This window comes from Salvelinus sp. IW2-2015, linkage group LG7 (genome assembly GCF_002910315.2).
Source record: "Salvelinus sp. IW2-2015 linkage group LG7, ASM291031v2, whole genome shotgun sequence".
NCBI lineage: Eukaryota > Metazoa > Chordata > Actinopteri > Salmoniformes > Salmonidae > Salvelinus > Salvelinus sp. IW2-2015.
In genome coordinates this window covers 18,293,249-18,319,016 of record NC_036847.1, presented here as the reverse complement: position 1 = coordinate 18,319,016, position 25,768 = coordinate 18,293,249, and the positions used below count along the sequence as shown (strand labels likewise).

Genomic DNA, 25,768 nt, shown 5'->3' with positions numbered 1-25,768 from the left:
TGTACTGACATTTTGCCTGTTTGATTGCCTTACGGAGGGAATAACTACGCTGTTTGTATTCAACCATATTCCCAGACATCTTGCCATGGTTAAATGTGGAGGTTCGCGCTTTCAGTTTTGCATGAATGCTGCCATCTATCCACAGTTTCTGGTTTGGGTAGGTTTTAATAGTCACAGTGGGAACAACATCCCCTATACACTATGTTACTGTGTCCGTATACAGTGGTTGCTCCAAAAAGTTTTGTGATTATTCTGCGGGGCTTAGAGGTAATTTGTGGTTTAGTACGGAACCCTGCGTCAGCACTTCATTGCTCAATACCAGGCCAAGGGGGAGTTAGAGCACTGATTATGCTTTTGAATCCTACTGTGTCTCTAACTGACAATGAATGGGCGACATAAACCTAAATAGAAACTGATAATTGTGCACGACTTCAGTATTACTTACTAAAACTGTTGTTACACTAAGGTTTTAATTATTTTATTTTGCTCTTACTGTAGTACTGTAGCCCACTCCCGACCGGTCACGTTGTACAGCGCCTGAGTGGCGCAACGGTCTAAGACACTGCATAGCAGTACATGCTGTGTTGCTACAGATGCTGGTTCAATACCCGTGCYGGCCTCGACTGGGAGACCCATGAGATGACTSTAGGTTTTTGGTTTCTCTCCCTCTAAAAACATAAATAAATCATTCTAAATAACAAACTAGCTTTATTTACAAATTAGTAACAATTTCTCACCCATGTTCAAGAATGGCCTTTCCTCATTCATTTTATGTTATTTGAAAACGAAATCTCCAAAATATTGCTATTTTTTAAATCAAGCGATTATTCTTATTATTTGAACGATTATTATTCATTTATAATTATATAAAAGCCCCTTTGATATTCTCACAGATATATTATTAACCCTGTTATTAGCAGGACAATATATATTGGTCATGTCTCCCGAGTGGTGCACAATGGGATTGCCTTGCAGTTTTCCAGCTGTATCCATTGAAAGTGTGCAAGGTTCAAGGCATGAGGGCAGGGGGCACGGGATGGGCCTCAGAGCCGCGCACAGAAGACAGACCTAGCCCATGGGGAAGGGGTGGATCCCCACCTCGCCACACTGGGTAGCACAGAGCAACACTAAGGGGCATTACACTAATAATAGCGATGACTAGGGAAACGTTCCCGCTGTTCTTAGCGCCAGTCTGCAAGTTCAAACTAAAACAATGTAACTGACAATGGCATCTTTATGCTTTCGTTAATAAAATAAATACTCTTTCAAAATGCCAATGTTTATTTAATTATGGATCCATAACAAATTCCTATGGGAATAAATATCAGAATTACAGAAATATCCTCCAATCCTCTATATGTAATTATTGGAGGAGAGTCACGTCATATTTTTCGATATACTGTAGGCGACATGAGTCTCACTAGTGTTGAGTAATGTGCTGTTAAAAGTGGTGTAGGTCTTATTTATTTAAAGAGCATATTGAAGTTAGAAGCAATAGCCTAGAACTATTTTAGGTCCATTTCGGGCTGCTCTGAGACAAGCATGGGGACTGGTCTTGATAAATCAATGAGATTTTATTTTCACTGAAACTCCGTTTGGGTATTGGTTAAACTACAATTATACAATTAGGGTGTAGAAATGTTATGCTCTTAGTGTAACGTTTATTTAACTAGGCAAGTTAGTTAAGAACAAATTCTTATTTACAAGGACAGCCTACTCCTTCCTCCCTGGGGAATTGAACCACTGTCTCCCACGTGCACGCACGACACGGGGATTCTTTAGCTAAGTAGCCCAGTACTGTAGCCTACTCCCGACCGTCATGTTGTACAGCGCCATATTTTCCGTTCCATCCTAACGGAAACAGAGGGTTTTTTGTTTTTCTTGGAATAGAAACACCATATTAATAAAATGTATTAACTTCTTATGGCTGCATCCCGCTACCGGGATCGATATGACAACAGCCAGTGAAAGTGCAGGGCGCCAAATTCAAACAACAGAAATCTCATAAATAAAAATTTCTCAAACATACATGTGTCTTATATAATTTTAAAGGTAATCTTGTTGTTAATCCCGATTTCAAATATGCTTTCAGCGAAAGCACTACAAACGATTGTTAGGTCACCACCAAACCACAATAAGCACAGCCATTTTTCCAGCGAAAGATAGCTTTCACAAAAATCAGAAAGAGATAAAATTAATCACTAACATTTGATTATCTTCATCAGATGACACTCATAGGACTTCATGTTACACAATAATGCATGTTTTGTTTGATAAAGTTAATATTTATGACAAAAAATCGGAGTTTACATTGGCGCGTTACATTCACTAGTTCCAAAAACATCAAGTGATTTTGCATAGCCACATCGTTTCAACAGAAATACTCATCATAAATGTAAATGATAATACAAGTTATACACATGGAATTATAGATATACCTCTCCTTAATGCAACCGCTGTGTCAGATTTCAAAAAAACTTTACGTTCGATAATGTCCGTTATTTATTTCCAATTAGCTCTTTGGTTAGCGCGTTTGGTAACACATTCCAAAGTCACAAAGCGCGTCCACTATAACGTGACGAAATGTCCAAAAGTTCCGTAACAGTCAGTAGAAACATGTCAAACGATGTACTGAATCAATCTTTAGAATGTTGTTAACATACATCTTGAATAACGTTCCAACGGAGAATTAGATTGACTTCAGATGAGCGGTGGAATGGAGGTCCTCCTCATGTGAATTACTCATTCCTGTCTCCTTCGGCCCCCCTTCACATTAGAGTCATCAGACAATGTTCTATTGACTGTTGACATCTAGTGGAAGCCGTAGGAAGTGAAAACTCATCAATATCTTGCTGTAATTTCAATGAGAGCTTGGTTGAAAATTTGCCACCTCAGAAAAAACTCAAACAGGAAGTGGAACTTCTCAGGTTTTTGCCTGCCATATGAGTTCTGTTATACTCACAGACATAATTCAAACAGTTTTAGAAACTTCAGAGTGTTTTCTATCCAATACGAATAATAATATGCATATATTAGCAACTGGGACTGAGGAGCAGGCAGTTTACTATGGGCACCTCTGTGCACCTTTCATCAAGCTACTCAATACTGCCCCTGCAGCCATAAATCAAAATCAAATCAAATTTATTTGTCACATACACATGGTTAGCAGATGTTAATGCGAGTGTAGCGAAATGCTTGTGCTTCTAGTTCCGACCAATGCAGTAATAACCAACAAGTAATCTAACCTAACAATTCCACAACTACTACCTTATACACACAAGTGTAAAGGGATAAAGAATATGTACATAAAGATATATGAATGAGTGATGGTACAGAACGGCATAGGCAGGATGCAGTAGATGGTATAGAGTACAGTATATACATATGAGATGAGTAATGTAGGGTATGTAAAACATTTATATTAAGTGGCATGTGTTTAAAGTGGCTAGTGGTACATTTTTACATAATTTCCATCAATTCCAATTATTAAAGAGGCTGGAGTTGAGTCAGTATGTTGGCAGCGGCCGCTAAATGTTAGTGGTGGCTGTTTAACAGTCTGATGGCCTTGAGATAGAAAGCTGTTTTTTCAGTCTCTCGGTCCCTGCTTTGATGCACCTGTACTGACCTCGCCTCTGGATGATAGCGGGGTGAACAGGCAGTGGCTTGGGTGGTTGTTGTCCTTGATGATCTTTATGGCCTTCCTGTGACATCGGGTGGTTGTAGGTGTCCTGGAGGGCAGGTAGTTTGCCCCCGGTGATGCGTTGTGCAGACCTCACTACCCTCTGGAGGCCTTTACGGTTGTGGGCGGAGCAGTTGCCGTACCAGGCGGTGATACAGCCCGACAGGATGCTCTCGATTGTGCATCTGTAGAAGTTTGTGAGTGCTTTTGGTTACAAGCCAAATTTCTTCAGCCTCCTGAGGTTGAAGAGGCGCTGCAAACTTTCGTAAAATCAGTCCCATATACTATGTTCTTACAAAAAAGGTTTTAAAATCTCTAGAACAGCCACTATTGAAGGCTATCAAATGCTTCTCAAAGATGCCCTCTGGTTGTAAAACTAGAACTAATGGTAGCAGTGGTTGGCACTTAAATAACGTGTCGTAGAATTCTGCAGCACCACGCAGCAACTTTTAAAGGATGAACCACTTTATACGTCAATGTTATTCTCAGGAGGCTACCAGGAACATATACCAGCCCACGTGATCAAAACAATCGTGAAGCATGGATTCCGATTGATCAGACCAGTGTTGAATAGACGTTATCACGGGTACTTCCTGTTTGAATTTCTGCCTATAGGAAGGGAGGAGCAAAATGGAGTCGTGATCTGATTTGCCGAAGGGAGGGCGGGGAGGGCCTGGTAGGCATCCCGGAAGGGGGAGTAGCAGTGGTCAAGCATTTTAGAAGCGCAAGTCCTACATTCAATGTGTTGATAGAACTTTGGTAGCATTTTCCTCAAATTTGCTTTGTTAACATCCCCCAGCTACAATAAATGCAGCCTCAGAATATGGGGTTTCCAGTTTGCACAAAGTCCAGTGTAGTTCCTTGAGGGCCGTCGTGATATAGCCTTGAGGGGGAATACACACGGCTGTGACTATAAACAAAGATCATTTTCTTGGGAGGTAATATGGTCGGCATATCACTGAGGTATTCTAGGTCGGGTGAACAAAAGGACTTGAATTTTGTTATGTTATCACAAATCACACCATGAATATTTAATCATGAAACATAAACCACCGCCTTTCTTCTTCCCGGAGAGTTCTTTATTCCTGTCTGAGTGATGTACTGAGAACCCAGCTGGCTGTATGGACAGGGACAGCTTATCCGGAGAGAGCCATGATTCCGTGAAACAGTATGTTACAGTCCCTGATGTCTCTCTGGAAGGAGATCCTCGCCCTGAGCTAGTCTACTTTATTGTCCAGAGACAAAACATTAGCGAGTAATATACTCGGAAGCGGTGGTGTAAATTCTGAATACCTCTTCTCCGCCGGCGCATCTTGGAGCAGCCTCTGGAATAAGTTAAATTGCCCTGGGGGGTAAGAACAAAGGATCCAATTCGGGAAAGTCGTATTCCTGGTCGTAATGCTGGTGATTTACCGCCGCTATGATATCCAAAAGTGATTTCCGGCTGCATGTAATAACACCCAAAAATGTCTGGGCTAATAATGTAAGAAATAACACWAAAAAAACTTCAAAGTTGCTTAGGAGCTAGAAGCAGAGCTACCATGGCTATCGGCGCCCTATAATAGTCTTTGGGTAAAATGTATTTAGCGGTAGCCACCATTTGCATTGACAGATTCATTTGGAATGCTTTTCCAACAGTCTTGAAGGAGTTCCCACATATGCTGAGCACTTTTTGGCTGTTTTTCCTTCACTCTGTGGTCCAACTCATCCCAAACCATCTCAATTGGGTTGAGGTCGGGTGATTGCGGAGGCCAGGTCATTAGATGCAGCACTCCATCACTCTCCTTCTTGGTCAAATAACCCTTACACAGCCTGGAGGTGTTTTGGGTCATTGTCCTGTTGAAAAACAAATGATAGTCCCACTAAGCCCACACCAGATGGGATGGCGTAACGCTACAGAATGCTGTGGTAGCCATGCTGTTTAAGTGTGCCTTGAATACTAAATAAATCMCCGACAGTGTCACCAGCAAAGCACCCCCACGCTTCACGGTGGGAACCACACATGCTGAGATCATCCATTCCCATACTCTGTCTCACAAAGACACAGCGGTTGGAAGCAAAAATTTAGACTCATCAGACCAAAGGACAGAATTCCACCAGTCTAATGTCAATTGCTTGTGTTTCTTGGTCCAAGCAAGTCTCTTCTTATTATTGGTGTCCTTTAGTAGTGGTTTCTTTGTAGCAATTCGACCATGAAGGCATGATTCACAGTCTCCTTTGAACAGTTGATGTTGAGATGTGTCTGTTACTTGAACTCTGAAGCATTCATTAAAGGCTGGTAACTCTAATGAACTTATCCTCTACAGCAGAGGTAACTCTGGATCTTCCTTTCCTGTGGCGGTCCTCGTAAGAGCCAGGTTCATCATAGAGCTTGATGTTTTTTGCAACTGCACTTTCAAAATTCTTGAAATTTTACAGATTGACTGACCTTCCTGTCTGAAAGTAATGATGGACTGTCATTTCTCTTTGCTTATTTGAGCTGTTCTTGCCATAATATGGACTTGCTATTTTACCAAATAGGGCTATCTTCTGTATACCACCCCTACCTTGTCACAACACAACTGATTGGCTCAAACGCAATAAGAAGGTATGAAATTCCACAAATTAACTTTTAACAAGGCACACCTGTTAATTGAAATGCATTCCAGGTGACTACCTCATGAAGCTGGTTGACAGAATGCCAAGAGTGTGCAAAGCTGTCATCAAGGCAAAGGGTGGCTATTTGAAGAATCTCAAATATAAAATATATTTTGATTTGTTTAACACTTTTTTGGTTACTACATGATTCCATATGTGTTATTTCATAGTTTTGATGTCTTCACTATTATTCTACAATGTAGAAAATAGTCAAAATAAAGAAAGACCCTTGAATGAGTAGGTGTGTGCAAACTTTTTGACTGGTACTGTATATATTTGATTCTTGCGATACAGGCATATCGCGTAATATAATACATTCGATATATCGCCCAACCCTACTTCAGTGTGTAATAAATGACACCAACAGTACATTTAAACCAGAAATGGGATCCAATGGTTGGATATAGACGTTGACTAATTTAGTCACCATTGTCTACCTTTATCTCCTCATGTATCTCCATTCATATCGATAAGGTGTTGAATTCATAATGAAATGTTTTACAGATAAGCTTTTTGAAAGACGAATGTAACGTCCCATAATAAGCTTGTATGGTATGGGTGGAATGTTGTTTGTGTATTGTGTAAGCTGCTGGAGTATGTCTAAAATGCTCATGGCATGATCTAATGACGTATGGATGAGTTATGGTATGATGAGGTGTTGAAATATAAATGACTGGCTATATTTCATGCATATGGCATATTTGGCCAAAGGAGAACTAAAACTGGTTCAGCCTCCCACCTGACACCAATGTAGCGAATTTAGAATGATGCCAATGGGAGTCATAGTTCAATAAATTAATGCAGACTCAGTGGGCTTCTCTAAAGACATGTGCTGTACCTCATGAGCTGTGTGAATACAAAAGGCACAAGTGTCTGAAATAGGCTAAGTAGCAAGGCCTAAAGAGAACTGAGAAAGACCATCAATGGCTCTTTGTTTGTATCATTGTTGACGACATCTGTTTCTCAGAATCCTCAGTGGTCACGGTGGGAAAACATTCGTAGAATCAGCTTAATAAAATGTTCTCCATCGGGATGCGGGTTGCGTAAGAGCCCGTCTGTTCACTACGAGTTGTTTTCCTTGCCACGTCTGCCCTCCACTCATCACATTGCTGACCTCTCTTGCCAAGGCCAGAGATGTCTGAAGGGTCTATCACATCACTGCAGGCCCACTAACTTCAGCTGAGTGACATTCTTTCATTCCACTTTAGACTAACTGCTCCATTCATGCTTAAAGATGTCTCAAGAGAGAAGGCGCTGAGATTCATAACGCGTTTGTACTGGGGTGACAGAGATCCCTTCAGAGACCAACTTCAAATTTGAACCTCCCTCTGTTGTTTTGGCGTCCAGATCGGGGCATTCAGGAGTTGTTGGTTCAATTCCTGCATGGACCACATACACTAAACATGTGTTAACCATCAGCCGTTTTGGGTCCAAATCAAACAATCGTTGCATTTAAAATCCTACTGAGATATCTAATCCTGCATTTGCCTTTACCTCTCTGCTCTGTTTGTTGATATAGAGAAGTTAATGTGTTTGTGGGAGTAATTTCATAAATGGTGAAGTAACCAAATAATGGGCTTTTGTTTCCCTCACCACAAAGCAGCAGTTTGGTGGTGTGTATGTTTACTACTYTCAAATCGGATCAACACACCCACCAGATGTATCAAGCTTCTTACTGAAGCCAGTGATATAAGTAGAAGATAGACATCTATTCAAAGGTTGAGATTTGCGGTCTAGTAAGGTAGCGAGCGTAAGTCCTCTGGTGGGGCTGAGCAGACTGATATAAGTAGAAGAAGATAAATCTATTTAAAGGTTGAGATTTGTAATCTTGTCAGGTAGCTAGAGTAAGTCCTACAGTGGGGCTGAGTAGTTTGTAAACATCCTCAAAATAACAAGACCGATAAGACCTTATAGTAGTCTTCTTGGGGCAAACTGCTGTCCACTAGTGTTTTCACTAGGACAGTAATCCAATATTTAGCCTTGTGTTTACTCTCCCATCGGCTTTCAAGTCATGAAGTCCTGACTTAACTCGATGTGACACAAAGCAGTCACATTTAAATCAGATCTTATAAAAGCATACAGGCTCAATGTGAAATCAATACCGTAGACTAGAGAAATTGAGGCGGGAATCAAAGTGAGAGGGGAAGGAGCCTCTGTCAGACTGTATTGTACTGTACAGAATATGAGAGCAGACCGTCAGTGACAAATACATTTTCTCTATATGAGAGAATAATTTTTTTTAAAGAATGTTTTTTTTGCATGTGAAGATGAAGACTCATTCATTCAGTAGTTCAGGCTACATTAACCCTAAAAACCAGACAACATGTTTTGATTGAATAGACCTAAACCTAAGCAGCAATGACATACAGCCATTGAAGGTTTGGTGAGCTTGTTCTCTGATACAGTTCCTCTTTATTTTGCCCTAATGTCTTTCGCAATGTCTATGGACTCAAAAGCCTTTACTCACTTGAGGAAACTGTAACTATGTAATGAAATGTGTAACAATCGCAGATAAGAGGGAATTGGTGCCATATAAGGAATTACTGTACTTTTGGCCAACAGTATTCTGCATGGCATCACTAAACATATTTGCTTAAGTACTGTTCTCCCATATAGTGTTTTAGCTATGTCTGTATAATACTGGGTGTATTGCACTAAATGGGGGAATTGGGAATTCTTGAGAAAAGATGTGGGGGGACCATGGTACTCACGTTTGGGAGTGGGCGGTCTCATAGCGTTCAAAGGCGTGGCCCAGGTCGTGCTTGTTGTTCATGTAACACTGCGTGCACAGGTCATAGTCAAAGCACACCTTACACTTCCAGCGCATCCCCATGATGCCATGCTTCTTGCAGCTGTCACAGATGATGTTGGAGTGGCGCACACCTGAGACAGAGAAAAGAGGAGAGAGAGAGAGAGTCAGAGAGAGGTGGAAGGAGGTCAAGACAGCCTAGCAAATGAAACGCTTTGACTGATGAAAGAGATGTCGAGAGATGCTGCTCTTCCTCATCCCTCTCCCTTTGACTCTCCTTCTCCCCCTTTTAAGGCAGAAATTGAAGGCTTATTGGCTTCTGAGGCAGAAAAATGCTGTCTTTAATGGTGCAAAATGCAGACTAATCCTGCCTTAGCACTTGGCATTTGATTCTAAAAACAGGGCTGTATTGCCTGTCTCTATTTTTGAGTCGAAAGGAAATGGAGAAAGATGCCCTTTGCTCTGCAATGCTAAGTAAACATGAGCTTGAGGAAGCTTGCTTGAGTCATAGAGATGAGACATAAATACCTAAAAATAAAAAATGATATACAAAAAAAATCATCAAACTTGAATATAGTTTAAAGCCGGGACTCAATTCAGAACAAAATGTGCTGGACAGCCGGCAATTATGCTTTTAAAAGGCAATTTCCCCGACTTTCGCAGAGATCACATTCACGGTAAATGCTGTGCATGTTGCCTCAATCGGAAATGTCCTTTAAATGTCAAGCTTGCATGGATTAGATTGAATCCCGGCCACACTGAATATGGTTTTATATACAGTAGGTTGTTTTATACACAATATACACAAGTACTAGGGATGGGCACGGTTAATCGAATATCTAGATATCCGAAAGGACATTAGTATTTATTTACTTGAGTGAGTGTGCATTTTTGTAGAGAAAACTTATTGTAGGCCTATTTTAACAATGAAAAAGCTTTGTTATGAATTAAATTATCCTAGTGATATTGTTACCTTCAGGTATATACCATGACATTTGAAATGCTTAATAAAACAAACTTGTGAATGTAGTTTTTATAACTGCATTGCACTACTGCTGCACATTTACCCTCCAGTATGCACTGACCCCGTGAATGCTATTTCCCTGCTTCAAATAGCAATTACAGGTGCGCAACTAACAGAGTTTCCACAAGACCTGACACAGATCAATGCAAAACTTACTATAAAACCTTTTCATAACAGAATCAGTTCTATCGTCAAACTTCTCTTTCACTGTTGCTTTTAGCCAAAAACTACAGAGAAAAGCAACTCGGCAGAGAGTGTTGCAAACGAAGACAGAGGCTTTTTACGCGCTAACATTCTGTGAGCTTGTGTGGACCACTACTTCGCGGCTGAGCCGTTGTTGCTACTAGACGTTTCAACTTCACAATAAACAGCACTTACAGTTGACCGGGGCAGCTCAAGCAGGACAGAAATTTGATGAACTGACTTGTTGGAAATGTGGCATTCTATAACGCTGCTCCCGAGTGGCGCAGCGGTCTAAGGCACTGTATCTCAGTGCTTGAGGCATCACTACAGACCCTGGTTTGATTCCAGGCTGTATCACTACCAGACGTGATTGAGAGTCCCATAGGGCGGCAGACAATTGGCCCAGCGTCATCTGGGATAGGGTTTGGCCGGGGTAGGACGTCATTGTAAATAAGAATTTGTTCTTAAATGACTTGCCTAGTTAAATAAAGGTTAAATAAAATACAAAATCAAATAAAAAATGGTGCCATGTTGAAAGTCACTGAGCTCTTCAGTAGGGCCATTCTTCTTCTGCCAATGTTTGTCTATGGCGATTGCATGGCTGTGTGCTCGATTTTATACACCAGCAACAGGTGTGGCTGAAATAGCAAAATCCACTCATTTGAAGGACTGTCCTCATACATTTGTATATATAGTGTAACTTATATGTGTTTAAAAACCTGTGGTGGGGTGATCAGGGCTCAGTGCTCACCGATCTGGGCGTTATCGTAGAGCAGCAGGTCATAGGAGCCTTGGTAGCCTGTGCGGTAGTTGGTGCGCGTGCCGCTGTCCCACTGCACCACCACCGTCTTGTCGGGTGTGGTGGTGCTACCCTGCCGCCCGATCTCCACCACCGTGCCCACGTGGCCGTCACCGTCATCCTGGTTCCCCCACTTCCAGTCCAGGCCACGCACCACGCGCATGCCCACCTCCATGCTTCCTCTGGGGCCTGCCAGGCCCGAGGGCCACGGCCTGGTGGGGTCACCTCCGCTGCTGCTGTTGTTGCCGCTGCTGCTGCGCCTACGGGGCCTGTGCAGGGCAGGCCGGACCCGCGCCGAGGGCAGGGTAGGCACCACAGGTGGAACCAGGGTCTCCGGGACCAGATTAGGGGTGACTGAGGGGAGAAAGAGAGAAAAGAAAAAAAAATACAAAATCAGTTGGGGCGAGGTCTACTACAGAAAGTGTGAATCGTCCGAGGTGGTTTCAACAGGCTTTTCCGTCGCGATGTCGCCGAAGACCCATCCGCTAGCTTTCTGAATCGCTGGGTCTCCCGTTCACATAGCGTAGTAGCGACTACCGAACGGCTCCCTGACTCACTTATTGCTGCTCATTGGACCCTATGATCACTCGGCTACACATCCCTCTCCCTAATGTCAATATGCCTTGTCTACTGCTGTTTCGGTTAGTTATTGTTTTATTTCACTGTAGAGCCCCCAGCCCCACTCAACATGCTTTAGATAGCTCTCTTGTCCCACCCCCCACAGATGCGGACACCTCACCTGGCTTAACTGGTGCCTCCAGAGACACAACCTCCCTCATCGTCACTCAATGCCTAGGTTTACCTCCACTGTACTCACATCCTACCATATCCTTGTCTGTACATTATGCCCTGAATCTATTCTACCGCGCCCAGAAATCTTCTCCTTTTCTTCTCTGATCCCAATGCACTAGACGACCAGTTCTTATAGCTTTTAGCCGTACCCTTATCCTACTCCTCCTCTGTTCCTCTGGTGATGTAGAGGTTAACCCAGGCCCTGTAGCCCCTAGCACTACACCTATTCCCCAGGCACTCATTTGTTGACCTCTGTATCCATAAAAGCCTTGGTTTGATGCATGTTAACATCAGAAGCCTCCTCCCTAAGTTTGTTTTATTCACTGCTTTAGCACACTCCGCCAACCCTGATGTCATAGCCATGTCTGAATCCTGGCTTAGGAAGGCCACCAAAAATTCTGAAATTTCCATTCCCAACTACAACATTTTCCGACAAGATAGAACTGCCAAAGGGGGCGGAGTTGCAATCTACTGCAGAGACAGCCTGAAGAGTTCTGTCATACTATCCAGGTCTGTGCCGAAACAGTTCGAGCTTCTACTTTTAAAAATCCTCCTTTCCAGAAATAAGTCTCTCACCGTTGCTGCTTGTTAATGACCTCCCTCAGCCCACAGCTGTGCCCTGGACACCATATGTGAATTGAGCTGGGTTAGACAATCTGGACACTCTCTTTCTAAAATTAGCCACCAAAATTGTTGCAACCCCTATTACTAACCTGTTCAACCTCTTTCGTATCGTCCGAGATCCCCAAAGATTGAAAAGCTGTCGCGGTCATCCCCCTCTTCAAAGGGGGAGACACTCTAGACCTATATCCATCCTGCCCTGCCTTTCTAAAATCTTTGAAAGACAAGTTAACAAACAGATCWCTGACCATTTCGAATCCCACCGTACCTTCTCCACTATGCAATCTCATTTCCGAGCTGGTCATGGGTGCACCTCAGCTACGCTCAAGGTCCTAAACGATATCATAACCAACATCGATAAAAGACAGTACTGTGCAGCCGTCTTCATCGACCTGGCCAAGGCTTTCAACCTTGTCAATCACAGCATTCTTATCGGCAGAATCAATAGCCTTGGTTTCTCAAATGACTGCCTCGCCTGGTTCACCAACTACTTCTCTGATAGAGTTCAGTTTGTCAAATCGGAGGGCCTGTTGTTCGGACCTCTGGCAGTCTCTATGGGGTTCCACAGGGTTCAATTCTCGGGCCGACTCTTTTCTCTGTATATATCAATGATGTTGCTCTTGCTGCTGGTGAACCTCTGATCCACCTCTACGCAGATGACACCATTCTGTATACATCTGGCCCTTCTTTGGACACTGTGTTAACAAACCTCCAAACGAGCTTCAATGCCATACAACACTCCTTCCGTGGCCTCCAACTGCTCTTAAACGCTAGTAAAACCAAATGCATGCTCTTCAACCAATCGCTGCCCGCACCAGCCCGCCCACCTAGCATCACTACTCTGGACTAGAGGTCGACCGATTAATCGGAATGACTGATTAATTAGGGCCGATTTCAAGTTTTCATAACAATCGGTAATCTGTATTTTTGGACACCGATTTGCCGATAAAAAAAATTGACCTTTATTTAACTAGGCAAGTCAGTTAAGAACACATTCTTATTTTCAATGACGGCCTAGGAACGGTGGGTTAACTGCCTTGTTCAGGGGCAGAACGACAGATTTTTACCCCGCCAGCTCGGGGATTCGTTTTTGCAATCTTCCGGTTACTAGTCCAACGCTCTAATCACCTGCCTTACATTGCACTCCACGAGGAGCCTGTGTGGCAGGCTGACTCCCTGTTACGTGAGGGTAGCAAGAAGCCAAGGTAAGTTGCTAGCTAGCATTAAACTTATCTTATAAAAAACAATCAATCTTAACATAATCACTAGTTAACTACACATGGTTGATGATATTACTAGTTTATCTAGCGTGTCCTGCGTTGCATATAATCGATGCGCCTACTTCGACAAACGGTRATTTAACAAACACATTTGCGAARAAAGCACTGTCGTTGCACCAATGTACCTAACCATAAACATCAATGCCTTTCTTTAAAATCAATACACAAGTATATATTTTTAAACCTGCATATTTACTTAATATTGCCGGCTAACATGAATTTCTTATAATTAGGGAAATTGTGTCACTTCTCTTGCGTTCCGTGCAAGCAGTCAGGGTAGCAGTTTGGGCCGCCTGGCTCATTGCGAACTGTGTGAAGTCCATTTATTCCTAACAAAGGCCGTAATTAATTTGCCAGAATTGTACATAATTATGACATAACATTGAAGGTTGTACAATGTAACAGCAATATTTAGACTTAGGGATGCCATCCGTTAGATAACATACGGAACGGTTCCGTATTTCACTGAAAGAATAAACGTTTTGTTTTCKAAATGATCGTTTCCGGATTCGACCATTTTAATGACCAAAGTCTCGTATTTCTGTGCGTTATTATGTTATAATTAAGTCTATGATTTGTTAGAGCAGTCTGACTGAGCGATGGTAGGCAGCAGGAGGCTCGTAAGCATTCATTCAAACATAACTTTCCTGTGTTTGCCAGCAGCTACTGCGCTGTTTATGACTTCAAGCCTATCAACTCCCGAGATTAGGCTGGTGTAACCGATGTGAAATGGCTAGCTAGTTAGCGGGGTGTGCGCTAATAGCGTTTCAAACGTCACTCGCTCTGAGACTTGGAGTAGTTGTTCCCCTTGCTCTGCATAGGTAACGCTGCTTCAAGGGTGGCTGATGTCGATGTGTTCCTGKTTCGAGCCCAGGTAGGAGCTAGGAGAGGGACGGAAGCTATACTGTTACACTGGCAATACTAAAGTACCTATAAGAACCTCCAATAGTCAAAGGTTAATGAAATACAAATGGTATAGAGAGAAATAGTCCTATAATTCCTATAATAACTACAACCTAAAACTTCTTACCTGGGAATATTGAAGACTCATGTTAAAAGGAACCACCAGCTTTCATATGTTCTCATGTTCTGAGCAAGGAACTTAAACGTTAGCTTTTTTACATGGCACATATTGCACTTTTACTTTCTTCTCCAACACTTTGTTTTTGCATTATTTAAACCAAATTGAACATGTTTCATTATTTATTTGAGGCTAAATTGATTTTATTGATGTATTATATTAAGTTAAAATAAGTGTTAATTCGGTATTGTTGTAATTGTAATTATTACAAATAAATAAAATCGGACGATTAATCGGTATCGGCTTTTTTTGGTCCTCCTATAAATCAGTATTGGCGTTGAAAAATCATAATCGGTCGACCTCTACTCTGGACGGTTCTGACTTAGAATATGTGGACAACTACAAATAMCTAAGTGTCTGGTTAGACTGTAAACGCTCCTTCCAGACTCACATTAAACATCTCCAATCCAAAATTAAATCTAGAAATTGGCTTCATATTTCTCAACAAAGCCTCCTTCACTCATGCTGCCAAAAATACCCTCGTAAAACTGACTATCCTTCCGATCCTCGACTTCAGTGATGTCATTTACAAAATAGCCCCCAACACTCTACTCAGCAAATTGGATGTAGTCTCTCACAGTGCCATCCGTTTTGTCACCAAAGCCCCATTAACTACCCACCACTGTGACCTGTATGCTCTCGTTGGCTGGTCCTCGCTACATATTCGTCGCCAAACCCACTGGCTCTAGGTCATCTATAAGTCTTTGCTAGGTAAAGCCCTGCCTTTTCTCAGCTCAYTAGTCACCATAGCAACACCCACCTGTAGCACACGCTCCAGCAGGTATATTTCACTGGTCACCCCCAAAGCCAACACCTCCTTTGGCCGCCTTTCCTTCCAGTTCTCCAATGACTGGAATGAATTGCGAAAATCACTGAAGCTGGAGACTTATATCTTCCTCTCGAACTTCAAGCATCAGCTGTCAGAGCAGCTTACCAATCACTGTACCTGTACACAACCCATCTGTTAATAGCACACCCAACTACCTCATCCCCATATTGTTTTTTTTGTTGCTCTTTTGCAACACAGTGTCTCTAATTGCACATCATCCTCGGCACATCTATCACTCCAGTGTTAACGCTAAATTGTAGTTATTTCGCCACTATGGCTTATTTATTGCCTTACCTCCCTAATCTTACTACATTTGCACACAATGTACATATATTTCTCTATTGTGTTAACTGTACGTTTGTTTATCCCATGTGTAACTATGTGTTGTTGTTTCTGTCGCACTGCTTTGCTTTATCTTGGCCAGGTCGCAGTTGTAAATGAGAACTTGTTCTCAACTGGCCTACCTGGTTAAATAAAATGTTAATAAAAAAAATGAGAACCGGAATGTGAGCTTTCATTGTGACAAATAGTAATTGTTGCCAAGCAGCTTTTTCTGTAAATAAGCTATTCACCGCCACTTCATTGCTTAATCATTTTATGATCTTTACAACATTTTAAAAGAGCAGTGAGACTAAGCCCTAAAACCATGATGCTCAACACTCATCCCAGAGATACTGTGCGTTTTAGTCGATGACTGCTGAAGGACACAGTCAGTGAAGCTGCAGAAAAAAAGTCTTAGGTCTTATTAACCCGAGTACTGAAGCTCTGATTGTTTTTTCCGCCATCCTTCCTGGAACATTCACTGAGCACCATGCTGTGACATGGGCTAACTCAGAGAGGAGCAGCTGGACATTAGACACCACTAACATGCCCCGCTGCTCTACTCTCTACCCCTGACCTGACACAGCAGCCACACACAGTCTACCACACAACAGCTATACAGGCATGCCCTCATCATGAAGCCATGGCATGTAGCATGGCTTAAAACCCAACAAACACGGGAAGGAAGCCTATATTCATGTGGACTGAGTCAGCAGAAAGGCAGGAACCTCCAAAGAGAGGTATTCCAATCAGTCAGCCAACCGGGCAGACTGCCTACATGGCCTACTTTAGCCCGTCTTACATAGCATTGCTCTTCAAGGAGGAATGACTGGTTGTTGAAACACTGACTGATATTCAACCCTCCGCATCTTCCTCGAGGACGCATGCTTAGATCCAACAGACCGTCTACACAGCCACAACCAAAGAGGCTAAGGCACGTTAACGGTCAATTAATTCACAAATGCTATTCATCGATGGTTTAACTACTATTGTTGAGGCGGGGGAAGCCTACCTCGGTTGTCCCTCGGCCAACACGTTTGGCTTTGGTTGATTTCTGTTGATCATGTTGGTGGTAGCATTATTTGATGCTGCTTCGGTGGTCTGTGTCTACAGAGGAATCTAGGGAGAGCGACTGCATAGATAGAAGCAGGCAGTCCATCCACCTGTAGATGGAGCACACTATATCAGCCTGTCTCTCTGCATCCTCCTCCTCTGCCTGGGCTGCCTACTGTGGGCTTGTAGCCTTTATGTAACAGCCTACAGAATTTTGTGTGCATGTGTGTGAGGGCGAGTCTAATAAAAACATAGGCCTGTCAGAAATGGATTGGAATCTTAAACACTCAAATTTGATGCAATTTTCTAACCCACAGAATTTCGGACAGGTATTCCTTTAAATTGTCGCTACTTCTCACTCAAAAGACTATTTCACACTCACAGCTTCCAATAACAGAAAGAACCTGCAAATATTAGGCTAGTTCTACCCACGCACAAAACACTACCTAGGAGGCTTCACGGTTACAAACAACATTCATTCACTCTGAGTGACACCACCGATGCCAATGTGGACCGAACTCAGTTCATATCATTCTTTTTGTCTAATTCAGTCTAAAATCACAGGATAAGTATCAAGTTACGTTGTTTAGTATAGGCCTAAATCCATCTTAATCCTGCAGCAATAGGCAAAACAAAATGATTATAAATGTTTTTAAATTATATTTGTATGGTTATGCCATTTGTGTATTAAAGGTATCTGCTTTAGCGTGAAAACATATGGAGTGGGGGGATTAGATAGGGAATAAGAAGGCTGCTCATACTCTCTTTCTCCAGCCCCAAAATTACAGTTTAGGCTGCTTTCACTGGATTAAAAACTCTGGCCAGTCATCTAACTCAGTCCACAGACACTCCTGGGCACCAACTAATTACCATCGCTCCACAATTCACTGTCACAGGGTTTGTGTGCATGCAAACAGGAAGACATCAACGTCCCATTCCATTATTTTCCATTGCCCTCTGTTCGCATAACTCCTGTTCTCTCTCTCTCTCTGTGTATGGATCGACACAAATTGGACTACTTCACTGTCAGTTGTGTCCTAGTTTGGTTTAGAATAAACCAATCAGAATGGAGAAAGACAATTCAGCAAGCCTGTGTCAGTCTAAAGTAGCTTCCTGTCCTCGTCTCTTTTTGATCTACTGGAGAGGTTAAAGCAATAAGGCAGATAACCTGGCAGTTCTTTCAGATCACTCCAGCTAGGAATACAGTACAAGATAAGAAACCAGGAGAAATAGATGGTCTAGGATAATTGAAATTACTGAGATGCACCCTGGATGAAGAAATAATTGGAGATTAGGGAAAGGAGAAGATACGCCACAAAAGAGAAAAAAATTAATAATAATCACCCTCCGTGTACCTACAGTTGAAGTCGGTAGTTTACATACACTTAGGTTGGAGTCATTAAAACTCATTTTTCAACCACTCCACAAATGTCTTGTTAACAAACTATAGTTTTGGCAAGTCGGTTAGGACATCTACTTTGTGCATGACACAAGTAATTTTCCCAACAATTGTTTACAGACAGATTATTTCAGTTAATCACAATTCCAGTGGGTCAGAAGTTTACATACACTAAATTGACTGTGCCTTTAAACAGCTTGGAAAATTCCAGAAAATAATGTCATGGCTTTAGAAGTTTCTGATAGGCTAATTGACATCATTTGAGTCAATTGGAGGTGTACCTGTGGATGTATTTCAAGGTCTTCCTTCAAACTCAGTGCCTCTTTGCTTGACATTATGGGAAAATCWAAAGAAATCAAACAAGACCTCAGAAAAAAAACTGTAGACCTCCACAAGTCTGGTTCATCCTTGGATGCAATTTCCAAATGCCTGAAGGTACCACGTTCTCCTGTACAAACAATAGTACGCAAGAATAAACACCATGGGACTACGCAGCAGTCATACCGCTCAGGAAGGAGACGCGTTCTGTCTCCTAGAGATGTACGTACTTTGGTGCGAAAAGTGCAAACCAATCCCAGAACAACAGCAAAGGACCTTATGAAGATGCTGGAGAAAACAGGTACAAAATTATTATATCCACAGTAAAACAAGTCCTATATCGACATAACCTGAAAGGCCGCTCAGCAAGGAAGAAGCCACTACTCCAAAACAATCATAAAAAAGCCAGATAACGGTTTGCAACTGCCAATAGGGACAAAGATCATACTTGACCTTTTCCACATTGTTACGCTACAGCCTTATTTTAAAATGGACTAAAGCAATCTACATACAATACCCCATAAATGTAAAGCAAAAACAGGTTTTTAGAAATGTTTGCGAATTTATAAAAAATTCWAAACGGAAATATCACATTTACATAAGTATTCAAACCCTTTACTCAGTACTTTGTTGAAGCACCTTTGGCAGCGATTACAGCCTTGAGTCTTCTTGGGTATGACGCTACAAGTTTGGCACACCTGTATTTGGGGAGTTTCTCCCAACCATCTTCGCAGATCCTCTCAAGCTCTGTCAGGTTGGATTGGGAGCGTTTGCTGCACAGCTATTTTCAGGTCTCTCCAGAGATGTTTGATCGGGTTCAAGTCCGGGCTCTGGCTGTGCCACTCAAGGACATTCAGAGAAGCCACTCCTGCATTGTCTTGGCTGTGTGCTTAGGGTCGTTGTCCTGTTGGAAGGTGAACCTTCACCCCAGTCTGTGATCCTGACCGCTCTGTACTTTGCTCCGTTCATCTTTCCCTCAATCCTGACTAGTCTCCCAGTCCCTGCCGCTGAAAACATCCCCACAGCATGATGCTGCCACCACCATGCTTCACCGTAGGGATGGTACCAGGTTTCCTCCAGACGTGACGCTTGGCATTCAGGCCAAAGAGTTCGAACTTGGTTTCATCGGACCAGAGAATCTTGTTTCTCATGGTCGGAGAGTCTTTTAGATGCCTTTTGGCAAACTCCAAGTGAGCTGTTGTATGCCTTTGACTGAGGAGTGGCTTCCGTCTGGCCACTCTACCATAAAGGCCTGATTGGTGGAGTGCTGCAGAGATGGTTGTCCTTCTGAAAGGTTCTCCCATCTCCACAGAGGAACTCTGGAGCTCTATCAGAGTAACCATCGGGTTCTTGGTCACCTCCCTGACCAAGGCACTTCTCCCCCGATTGCTGTTTGGCCAGGCGGCCAGCTCTAGTAAGTCTTGGTGGTTCCAAACTTCTTTCATTTAAGAATGACAGAGGCCACTGTGTTCTGTGTTCTTGGGGACTTTCTTTGCAGCAGACATTTGTTGGTACCCTTCCCCAGATCTCTGCCTTGACACAATCCTGTCTCGGAGCTCTACGGACAATTCCTTGGACTTCATGGCTTGGTTTTTGCACTGTCAACTGTGTGTGCTTTTCCAAATCATGTCCAAATAAATTGAATTTACCACAGGTGGACTCAAATCAAATTGTAGAAACGTCTCAAGGATGATCAATGGAAACAGGATGCACCTGAGCTCAACTTCGAGTCTCATAGCAAAGGGTCTAAATACTTATGTAAATAAGGTATTATCTGTTCTTTAATTTTTTTATAAAATTACCAAAAATCAACTAAATGTTTTTTTTGCCTTGTCATTAGGGGATATTGTGTGTAGATTGCCTACGAAATATTTTTTTGTCAAGGATTCTAAATACTTTCCGAATGCACTGTGGGCGAGCATGAGCGCAAGCAAGCCAAAACTTAACACCAACACAGCAGTCCATATTTAGTGTGCCCAACAGGGGGCTGCAGTTGCATGTGCAGGGAGACAGAGGTGGTATTCAGACAGGGTGCCTTAACAGTCCTCCCTGGGGTGGACTGGGCCCCGGGTAGGCCACCTGTTGGGAGCAATCTCTGCCAATCTGTGTCTGAGGGCTAAGAGCGGATAAGCAGCTCTGCTCCTCATAACAGATGGACTGGCCTCTGTCACACATCCGCTAAGGACCTWTCTGTGAGGCCAACGTCACCACACACACCGTCGGACACAGAATTACCTCCAACGTAATACTCTCTAGGTGTTTATTGAGAAGAGAATCAGTAATACAAGTAGGCAACATCTAAATTGAGGGCAATTTTCTGATAACTGTGCACAAGACACATACCCAAGTCTCCAACCCTGTATAGGTGGATGAATCCTAAACATTACTAATCAATCGCTCACTTCACAAAGAGAGTGGGCCTCTCCCAAAATTCTAAGCATTACATAAGAGGCAAGTGCATCGGCTGAAGGCAAGTGGACACGGATATATCAATAGCGAAATATTCAAATTTTCCTAAACAGAAATTAACACTTTCAGATTTTTTGCCCGTCTATAACAACAAATATGACAGAAAATGCCATATCTGTCCCATATGCTATTGTGAAAATTTGATTGACTTGACTAACATTTCAACGGTATATGTGAACCACTGGTAAATGTAGGRTTGAGTGCCTAAACGGCCATGTTATCCTATTCTATCACTAACATCTGATGACCATCTACAGTACATCTAGACCGCTGTAAAAATGTGGGTAATGCACATTCTCTCTGGCTAATAATGTATTTCATCATATTGGCCTATGCATACACATATCTTGAAGTAGGTAGGCCTATATCGATAGAAATAGGCTAGGTACTTGCTTTGAAAATTGCATAAACCTACAGTAGCCTATAATGTTTAATAAGGATTTTAATAAACTTATCTACTCCAAATTAAAATTCAACATGTGAGTGTCAGCTATGACATGACATATTGACTTTGAAAAAAATATATTTTGGTTATTGAACTACAATAGGTGAAGTGGATTTACATCCAGTAACGGAATTGCGTTAAAGGAATTATCATGCGTCCCTGATCTGTACTATACAGAGATACATAATTATGGATATGAATGTCATTCTCTTCATTGTGATATATCCTAAATAGGTACACAAAAAGGTATAAATATGCAAATATCCTCATTTGCATATTTGGGTATTATTCTACACACTGGCTATTATTTTAATGAGATCTGCCTCCAAACAAGATCAAATTTGGGTTGGTCCGGACCAGACCAAATGTGAACCAATCATAGATGTTTCACAACTTTGGACATCAAAGTACAGCACAGTAGAGCTCAGTAGAGTACCAGTACAGCACAGTAGAATACAGTTTAACACAGTACACTAGTGTACTCAACTCGTGTGCTCTACTGTGTACTGTACATCACTATACTCTTTTCTTTACTGTACTCTACTGTGCTATACTCTACTTGAATGTACTGTCCAAACTAAACAGTGGTTTGCCACTACTATGAGTTCCCATTGTAGCCAATCGAATTGCAGAAATGTTGGGAAATGCCATTAACGCAACGAGTTTTAATCCCATAATTCATAAACAAAATTGATATCAGTAAAAACACTATAACCAAATTGATAGGTATACCGTTACTTCTGTGAACCTTCATTATCCTCCCTCATGAGGGAGAGAAATTAGAAAATATCTTAAAGATGTGGGTTTTTGGTAACGGAATTAAGGAAATGTTTCTTAAATTTACAGAAGTTAGAAAAAAAATCTCAAATTAAATATAAGTGTTGATGGTAGGTGGCTGAAGTCTTTACTTCAACACTATTGTGTTTTAATGCATTTCAAATACCTTTTAAGGCTTTTTCTGGTATGTTTTCCTTCCATCTGTTTGACCTGAAATTAAAGCCTTTGATTATTCATAATTTTTAAGATGGAAAATGGTTGAAAAATGTACATGTGCCTTCATTTCTCCAAAATAGAGACAGCTTTCATTTGATACCCAATTTGACATGCTCCTATGGACTTCACATATTGGTGCTCATGGGTCCTTTTACATGGAAATGACCTGGACAAACTTAATTTGCCATTTACAATTTCAGGTTCATGACTTCCCTTGTTTTTGATTTGGTATAGCTTACTGTTCAAGACAAATATTGACCGTTTACATTGAACCAGTGACAGAAGACATATTCCAACAGGAATAAAGAATGTACTTTCTAGAAAGTGGGACTAACACAATAGAATGTTAGACGAGGCAAATTCAACACTACAATGGGGGGTGCACAGACAGTGAAATGGTTATTCCGTCATCCAAATTTAGGCTATACATCAGGGTTACTCAAGTACTATTTGAGAAGGTCCGGTCACACAAATGTCCTAGGTTGCTAAGGTCCGACTGGATATTGYCATTTATCAGAGTAGTTACAACAAACCCCCACTTTGCAAGCCATGAGACCCCAAACTGTTATACTGTTCACACCCCTTGTTGGCATCGAGACATTTTTTACATTTTCAAGCTTATTTCCTGAAATTCTACACATTTTGCCATGTGGCAGAGAAAATGTTACAGCTTTAAAGCCAATTTCCTGCAATTATACAAATTTAGCCATGTCTTATGCGTGTTCATATGATACCAGTGGCCGAGACCCAACTGSAGTTCCTATTTGTATGCATGTAAGTACAGTGCATTCAGAAAGTATTCAGACCCCTTGACTTTTTCCACGTTTCGTTACATTACAGCCTTATTCTAAAATGGATTACATTAAAAAATTGTCCTCGTTAATCTACACACAATACCCCATAATGACAAAGCGAAAACAGATTTGTAGAAACTTTTACAAATGTACTAAAAATAAAAAACAGAAATACCTTATTCATATAAGTATTCAGACACTTGGTTATGAGACTCGAAATTGAGCTCAGGTGCATCCTGTTTCCATTGACCATCCTTGAGATGTTTCTACAACTTGGAGTCCACCTGTGGTAAATTCAATTGATTGGACGTGATATGGAAAGGCACACACGTCTATATAAAAGGTCCCAAGGTTGACAGTGCATGTCAGAGCAAATACCATGCCATGAGGTCAAAGGAATTGTCCCTAGAACTCATTTTGTCCCTAGAACAGGCCAGCATCCTGGAGTCGCCTCTTCACTGTTGACGTTGAGACTGGTGTTTTGCCGGTACTATTTAATGAAGCTGCCAGTTGAGGACTTGTGAGGCGTCTGTTTCTCAAACTAGACACTCCAATGTACTTGTCCTCTTACTCAGTTGTGCACCGGGGGCTCCCACTCATTCTATTCTGGTTAGAGCCAGTTTGCACTGTTCTGTGAAGGGAGTAGTACACAGCGTTGTACGATCTTCAGTTTCTTGGCAATTTCTCGCATGGAATAGSTTTCATTTCTAAGAACAAGAATAGACTGATGCGTTTCAGAAGAAAGTTCTTTGTTTCCAGCCATTTTGAGCCTGTAATCAAACCCACAAATGCTGATGCTTCAGATACTCAACTAGTATAAAGGCCAGTTTTATTGCTCCTTTATTCAGAACAACAGTTTTCAGCTGTGCTAACATAAATGCAAAAGGGTTTTCTGATGATCAATTAGCCTTTTAAAATGACAAACTTGGATTAGCTAACACAACGTGCCATTGGAACACAGGACTGATGGTTCCTGATAAATGAGCCTCTGTACGCCTATGTAGATATTCCAGATTTTTATTTTTTATCTGCCGTTTCCAGCTACAATAGTCATTTACAACATTAACAATGTCTACACTGTATTTCTGATMAATTTGATGTTATTTTAAATGGACAAAAACAAAATGCTTTTCTTTCCAAAACAAGGACATTTCTAAGTGACCCTGAACTTTTGAACGGTAGTGTATATGTACACACACATACATACAGTGTATTCGGAAAGTACTCAGATCCCTTGACCTTTTCTACATTGTTACGTTACAGCCTTATTTTCAAAATGCCAAGAGTGTGCAAAGCTGTGATCAAGGCTGTCAAGGTTGGCTACTTTGAAGAATCTGAAATATATTTTGATTTGTTTAACACTTTTTTGGTTACTACATGATATCATATGTGTTATTTCATAGTTTTGATGTCTTCACTATTATTCTACAACGTAGAAATGAGTAAAAATAAAAACCCTTAGGTTTTTCCAAACTTTTGACTGGTACTGTACGTAAGCAAGGTATTTCAGATTTTTAAAATAAATTTGCTAACATTTCTAAAACCCCGTTTTCGCTTTGTCATTATGGAGTATGGTGTGTAGATTGACGAGGGTAATGTATTTTTAGCAAAAGGCTTTAACGTAACAAAATGTTCAAATTATTACTATAACTGCCACAGTCCAATTTCTCCCCTCATCCCCAATCAGAAAAAGTTTTGTTACCGTATGACATTACAGATTACCTACACAAACTTCTACAATGTCGCCTAGGCAAATGAGTGTCTAATTTTCACATCAGAGAGCTTCTGAACCACTCACAAACCACATAACAGACCTAAACACAAATCTCAACAGAAGCTTGAACAGTACCCAGTCCTACTGAGTATACCATTATTACTCTAAATAATGCAACAGTGAGCTACAGTAGTTTGTACACTTAAAGAGAGAGAAGTAAACTCACTTCCCATGATCTTCAGCCCATTCCTGAACATCTTGAAGAGCTGTATTCCAGAGTCGCAGGACACCATGAGCAGCTTTGTGCTGTGTCAGTGCCTTGTCAATGTGACTAACTTAGCACTATGGACCAGTCATCCTGCTAACAGGGGAAGAAATATGTTCCAGCAGTATCTCTCCTATTTGTTTTGCGGTGAACTTTGCTCTGTGTTTTTGGAACTAACAGTTTTTAGTCTATTTTTCAAGGACAGAACATACTGGACTCACTATCTGTGACAAACAATGTAAAGAAATACAGTTTTCTGTGAAAATATGTTGAAGGGTTGTAGCAATTGCCCTGTTTAAATCCCGTATCATTAAATGCATTCA

General features: G+C 41.6%; 1 protein-coding gene across 2 annotated transcripts in view; it reads right to left on the bottom strand.

Annotated features, from left to right (window-relative positions):
• Positions 1-25,534, bottom strand: part of LOC111966541 (E3 ubiquitin-protein ligase MIB2) — a 100,228-nt gene extending 74,694 nt beyond the window's left edge. The window contains exons 1-4 of one of the 2 annotated variants that reach the window (XM_070444511.1): positions 25,407-25,510; positions 22,623-22,666; positions 11,024-11,425; positions 9,028-9,199 (exon numbers count right to left, since the gene is read on the bottom strand). In XM_070444511.1, coding sequence (XP_070300612.1) covers positions 9,028-9,199; positions 11,024-11,246 — 395 coding nt within the window. In that variant the 5' untranslated portion in view covers positions 11,247-11,425; positions 22,623-22,666; positions 25,407-25,510. Of the gene's footprint in view, positions 1-9,027; positions 9,200-11,023; positions 11,426-22,622; positions 22,667-25,406 lie in introns of both variants that reach the window. The other variant, XM_023991270.3, reaches the window with a different exon arrangement.
• Positions 25,535-25,768: the final 234 nt, after the last annotated feature.